General features: G+C 33.8%; 2 protein-coding genes across 2 annotated transcripts in view; one reads left to right on the plus strand and one right to left on the minus strand.

Moving 5' to 3' along the window:
- The window catches only part of LOC107668502 (protein FAM149B1-like), a 26,929-nt gene extending 26,216 nt beyond the window's left edge, over positions 1-713 (minus strand). The window contains exons 1-2 of the mRNA XM_016460390.1: positions 517-713; positions 93-212 (exon numbers count right to left, since the gene is read on the minus strand). Coding sequence (XP_016315876.1) covers positions 93-212; positions 517-713 — 317 coding nt within the window. The remainder of the gene's footprint in view (positions 1-92; positions 213-516) is intronic.
- A 1,712-nt stretch (positions 714-2,425) lies between these two features.
- LOC107668507 (tetratricopeptide repeat protein 7B-like) overlaps positions 2,426-6,823 on the plus strand; it is a 42,428-nt gene continuing 38,030 nt past the window's right edge. Inside the window, exons 1-3 of the mRNA XM_016460398.1 lie at positions 2,426-2,623; positions 4,152-4,306; positions 5,845-6,013. Of these exons, the coding sequence (XP_016315884.1) occupies positions 2,503-2,623; positions 4,152-4,306; positions 5,845-6,013 (445 nt within the window). The 5' untranslated portion in view covers positions 2,426-2,502. The remainder of the gene's footprint in view (positions 2,624-4,151; positions 4,307-5,844; positions 6,014-6,823) is intronic.

Here is a 6,823-nt window from a genome sequence, read left to right on the forward strand (position 1 = left end):
TATTATGCGACAATTCACACAATATACTCAGTGATGAAAGCCTGTCCCTTTAATACATACCTGTACAGACACACATTATACCTGTCACTCACCTGCTGTATGAGGACATGTCCTCCTGTAGATCATGCAGGAGTCTGGACGGATGCACAGTATCATCATCTGCCTCCTCTGGAAGAGGATGCTGGTCCAGACAGCTGCGGGACAAACCACGACTACCAAAACCAGCAGAGAGAGAGGAAGAGCATTTACTACTTCTAGAATCTATCAATCTATCAATAGATCTGTCCTTCTATCCACCCAAGTTTTTTCTTTCGTTCTATCTATCTATCTATCTAAACATCAACCCAAAGATCTTTCTATATGAGTATTTATCTATCTACCAAATAACTGGATTGATAACCTGACTATCTATCTATTTATTCGTCTATCTATGGTTCGATTTAAAAATCTGTCTGTCTATTTATGGATCAAACCAAATATCTTTCTGACTATCTATCTATCAACATCCACTCCCGCCTCTGTGCTGCGTGGCCTTGCTCCTGTTCCTGCGTCATGAATGGCCGGCTGATCCAGTATTCATTCTCGGCTTCCTGTTCCAGGCGTTTCATCACATTACGTCTTATCTGCCAGGTGACTACCCGCGGTCGACGGTACTTCCCGATCCACTGCTTTCCTGGGATTCCCTTCCGCAAAAGCGCCAAAGTCAAGAACATCCTGCAGCCAGTGATGGGTTACAAGAGTGAATCTGAAATAAATCACAAAGCAGTTCAGCTACAAATGTCACATCAGAAAGCAGAATAGTACAAATTATGAGAAAAGAATAAATTATTGATAAAAAAAATAATTCTTGATTAAAACAAATCAAACAAAAAATCTTTTTAAACTGCATTAAAAATGACATACTCATGTAAACAATACAAGACTGTACAGTAAATGCACATTGTTTGGGGCTATTCAGACTTGAATTTAGAGTTTGAGTTCATAAGAAACAGTAGATGTGATCTAATTTCATTATTATCACGTATGTAAACTGGTACACAATGTCTTTAATAGACTAAAAAGTGCTCTAGTATCTGTATATATAAGTATCTGATATAGATTTATTTCTAACTCTCTGAAGTCTAAGCAAACCATCTGACCTTGACTTGGAATGGCACTGAAATCAAATAACAACAACATTTTAAATGAAAACAAGTCAAATAATTATATATCGTATACAGCTATATGGCCATCTTAATATCTAAACACTTCAAATACGCTTTTTAACACATTTTAATGTCTCCTACATCACATCATATACTTGCATGCAGGCTGTAAGCGAGTAATAAACAATACCGTTCGTACAACGACGAAAATCAAATTTACTCAGAAATGTAAAAGCGTGGCGATGAAAATAAGCCAAATTTCTTACAACAATAATGATTAAGACATTTAATAATTTACACAATCTTCTGTCCAAATCCCCGGCCAGCATGCCGCAGACACACTGCTGCTGCTGAATGTCAGAAGTGCGATTTTTGCAGCGCCACCTACAGCACTGGAGGCTGCAGTGCAGCGCGCTCTGCTGGCTGATGAACTTCAAAAATCTGGAGGTGCAACTTCATTCAATCAGGATTACCAGAGGAACAGAGCTGTTCAATTCAGTGTGTAGCTCTAAAACCCGACAGAGACTTCGCATTATTCTGCTTATTACGCGACTTGTTACTAAATAAATAAGAGACATGGAATACTGATTTGAGTTGAAATTATTTTATTACAGGATAAAGAAAAACTGCAAAGAGTAGAGGAGCACTGAACTCAATCCCTGATTTTCTGATTTCCCCATCCGATCCTGACCAATTTGATAAACGTATTTATTAATTTAGCCAGTCTTTCGTTTTTCTTTTTACATGTACTGTATGCTGCTTAGATTTATTGCGGGTCTGGATAACTGGATAAATGCAGCAAACAATGATTATGTTTGTTATTTGAAGAAGTTTAATGGTTTAATGAAGCTTGTTCAAAAAAACTTGCCAGTGTTTATTCTGCAAAAATGACTGTATCTGACTGTAAATTATACAACGTATTACTAAGTATGGAAATTAAGTACTGATTTAAGTTCTTTTTTTTTTTAATTGGCTTATTGGTAGTAGCAAGGACAGAGAGACTGTCGACATTCACACGATTATTGAATGTCATTATTGAGAAATATTGACTGCTGTAGGTCATGATTGACCAAGCAGAAATACATTGTATAAAATAAAATATCAATAAAACAAATTAAATTAAAATAATTTTTTTCATGTGAGAAAAAGAAGTCAAAATAATAGTCACGTGATAGGAATCGTCCAATGAGAGAGTCGAAATAATAGTCACGTGATAGGAATCTGTCCAATGAGAGTTCAGTACCATGGCCCGGAAGCGTAATCCGGTTCATGTTTTGATGCTCCTCTCCAGGTCTTTGATGTTTCTGTGCTGCGGCTCCGGTCGTGTTTTGGTCAGGACTCAGGAGGAGGCAGAAAGATGACAGCCAGAAAGTCCGGGTCGCGATTAGAGACTGAAATAGAGCGCTGTCGATCAGAGGGACAATGGGACAAGATACCAGAACTCGTGCGGCAGCTGTCTGCGAAACTCATCTCAAACGGTGTGTGTGATTTCTGTCTTCTGTAACGTTACTCCTGGCTAACGCGTTAGCTCGGACAGTGTGTGTGAGTTTCAGGCCTGGTGGCAAAATCCGTATCACGTTCATTCCTGTACGTTTAACTACACATTTACAAATCATTGAGAGAATGGTTTCTTTTCAGGGTGTCTAAAATGTGATATTAATGCCTTTTTGGTGTTAGTCTGCATTTCTGTCCAGTACACTTCCTGGTTGTCCATACAGTTGTGTCCATTCATCTTCATAATTTCTATAATTCATATTTGTATTAAGTCTAGTAATTTATGGAGAGTCATTATTTGACTTATTGTCAATGTCAAAATATAGGGTTCTCTTTTGCATTAGATACACTTGAATGGTGCATATTTAAACTTAAACATTTTCATTCAAATTAAATCACACAGATAAAGAAAACTATAAAGTAATAAATAATAGATGTATAATAAAAGATTTATAAAAAGAATAGAAAAGAACTATACACAAATATTACTAGATATAAGTTAAAATGAGAAGACATTTCAAAAAGGTTTTGAATGCTTTATTAATGACAGATTTCAAAATAATTTCTTTAAAAAAAAAAAAACTTGAAAAAGACTTACAATTGGCATGTGTGAATGTAAAATTTACAAAGAAATATGTTTATTTCCAGTGGTTATAAGTAAAAATTAAATTAAAGAATTGTTTATAATAATCAAAAATAATTACAAATTTAATATACAACAATAACAAAGTTATACTTAAAAGTCTGTTAATAATAATATTAATTAATACTATTATAATTATTTATTAGTAAATGATATGTGTTTAGTCATTATTATTTTTATTTTCAGAATATTTAAAAAGATTTTAAGTGAAAAGATTTCACAAAAACAATATTTTACATCAATATCATCCGTGAACATCTGGAAGATGATCTATTTGACTGGGTAAAGTTTATGAATTACAAAAGCCTGTCCTAAAGGTTGGTTTAATGTCTATAATGAACACAGTTGTGGATTAAATTGCCCGTTTCCATCTTTGCATTTTGCCCTGTTCATTAAAAGCTACATATTAATAAGCATTATTGTTTGCCTCGTATGAGATGATGAAAGATTTAAGATGTGCATGTAAGGCAGCAGATTAAACCACACGTGGTTGCTCTCAAAGCTGTGCGTGTGTTAAGACCTGTAAGAATGTGTTCAGGTGCAACGCTGGATTATATCTGGGCTTTATGTAATGCTGCTTTCACAATCAGCACTGCAAATGTGTTTGAGTGTTGATTTACAGTTCAGATATGCAGGTGGCGACCCTCCACGATTACTTTTTCAGTCAGAAGAGAATGATGAAAGGGATAGTTCACCCAGTAATGAAAATTTTGCCATCATTTGCAGTGGTACATTTATGAATGTGTGTGCATGAGCTTGCTGACTGTCATTATGATGAAATTATCCTAGTGTATGATTTGCTTTCCATCTATGTGTGCGCTTATTTGAGTAATTTCAGGTGCCTAGTTCAACCTCTGCTTCTCTTGTAGATGATCTTGGGGAGCTTCTGCTGGGGGAGGCCAAACTCCAGCAGTACCTCAAGGAAAACCCCATCAAGCAGGGAGCCAGTCCCCGCGGGCCCCGGCCACGCCTCCAGGAGGTACGGAAACACTTGACGGCTGCACTTGATCGGGGAAACTTAAAGGTAAGCCTGAACTGTCAGGATCATCATTTCTGTTTGCTGCGTCAGTGTTACAGTGAACTAAAATTAAAACTAAAACCATTTCAAAAATATTTCTTGAAATGAAAGAAATGTTTAACTGAAATAAAATCAAATATAAAATATATTTAAGCTAGTTGCCAAAGCAACATTTCTCATTTTCATTTAGTTTAACATTATGTACTAAAATAACTGAAATAAAATTAATAAAACGATTAATCGCGATTAATCGCATCCAACATAAAAGTTTTTGATTACATAATATATGTGTGTGTGCTGTGTATATTTATTATGTATATATAAAGACACATAACTAATAAAATTGACACAACAAAACTAATAAAACTGTAAGTAATAAATAATAATGTAACAACTAATAAAATAGTATGATAACTAAAAGTATAATAAAAATAATAAATGTATCATAGTAAAAACTAGTGCTGTCAAACGATTAATCGCATCCAAAATAAACGTTTTTGTTTACATAATATATATGTGTGTACTGTGTACATTTATTATGTATATATAAATACACACATATACAGTATGTATTTAGAAAATATTTACATGTATTTATATTCCTATAATTTATGAATAAATATGTAAAAAATATCAAATATATTTACGTGTATATATATTCATATAATTGATATTATATATAAATATATTTAATATATTAACATAACATATTTATCTTAAATATATATGTGCATGTGTGTGAATTTATATATACATAATAAATATACACACAAAAACTGTAGTAGTATTTTAATTATACTAAAATGTATCTGATCCATCGTCAAAATTAAAGAAAATATATACTTTATATATAAAAATGCATAGTAAATTATTAATGGTTAGTGTAAATCAATTCTAAGGGGTGATTTACACAGTATGCATTTTTGTGCAAGATGCATGTCAGTGGAATGGGGAAAAATGCAAGGTGTAGAGATGCTTTTTTTTTTTTAAGTTGAATTTATTTTAAGAATACTGTGTCATGCACAAGATGCTGCAAAAGACGTGAACGTAAGCACAGCTGTCAAACACGTCCGTCTACTGCATGTTTACAACAATGGAAAAGCAGTGCAAAAGAATGCAAAAACACATTCTGTGAAAATGGCCCCTAAGTCTGGAATAACATCTTAACATCCAGATTTAAATGTAATAATTTATCAGACTTTTATTTAAAGATTTTTAAATGAGAAAAACCAAAAGCAATTCATCGTATCCAACAATATTAGCAATACCGCAATACCAAGTTTTGGGTGTCAATGAAAACCAGATTAGTAGTGGAATAAAAAGTTTATGATTATGGATAATTCAGTGCCAGGTAAATCTAAAATTGACTTTAAACCACTCGTGGTTGGAGCCTTTCCAGTATCATTGGTGTTTATCTGTATTTTAGCGATGTATTTAAATTATTCTAGTTGTGTGTCTGAAAATGTGAAGTGATTGTGGTACTATATTTGATTTACTATAGTATACTATAGTGTGGTGGTGTGTGTCTTCTCTTTCTCTCCCAGCCTGAATACATGCAGGAGGCCAGTCTGATCATGGCTAAGCTTTGTTATGTGGAGGGTGATTACAGGGAAGCACTGAATCAGTACAGTCGTGTGAATCTGGATGAGATGCAGCTGGTAGGGGCTCCAGTGTACAGACTGTCCACAATCGCTGAGGCCTATGCCACCAAAGGTAAATAATCAGTGTAGTAGCTCAGAAATTAGAGCTGCTGCTCTGTTACATAACAGAAATGCTGTCTTTGTGAAAGCACAAACCCGAGCCTGCTGTTGCAGTTACACTGTTTATGTATGCGCTGTGAAACTGTGTAACTAAGGAAGTTTTGCCTAACTAGAACCGAGACATCATGTTTCTGCAATCAAGTACTGATTTGTGTCCTTACTGAAAGCAAAATGCTGCGCAAAGCAACAAAATCACAGCAGTAGGATAATATTCAATATATTATACAGCAATGTGAAGTGTTTTTTTAACCACTGGGATTTTACTTTTCATGCCGTATAAATTCTATATATTACATTACTGTCAAGTTTTTTTACGAAATGAATACTCTTACTTGGCAATGATGCATTCAATTGATGAGAAGTGACAGTAAACACATTTAAAATCTTTAAAAGAAATTCCAGTTTTTGTTTTGTTCTAGTCTTTCCATTCGTCAAAGAATACTGAAAAAATTGTATCAATATTTCCAAAAATATTAACAATGTCTCGTAACAGTTTTCAAGAATATTACTAATAACAAGTGATTCTTTATTGCTAAATTAATATATTGAATGGTTATAGAATAATTTCTAAAGGACCATGTGACACTGAAGACTGGAGTAATGGCTGCTGAAAAATTCAGCTTTGTCATAACAGGAATCAATTACATTTAGAAATATATTAAAATGGAATTTATTGAAAAAAATAAAAAATATAGTATCATTATTTTATTTTATTTGTGTGTGTGTGTGTGTGTGTGTGTGTGTGTGTGTGTGTGTGCGTGTG

This window comes from Sinocyclocheilus anshuiensis, unplaced genomic scaffold (assembly GCF_001515605.1).
Source record: "Sinocyclocheilus anshuiensis isolate Anshui unplaced genomic scaffold, SAMN03320099.WGS_v1.1 scaffold52, whole genome shotgun sequence".
Lineage (NCBI taxonomy): Eukaryota > Metazoa > Chordata > Actinopteri > Cypriniformes > Cyprinidae > Sinocyclocheilus > Sinocyclocheilus anshuiensis.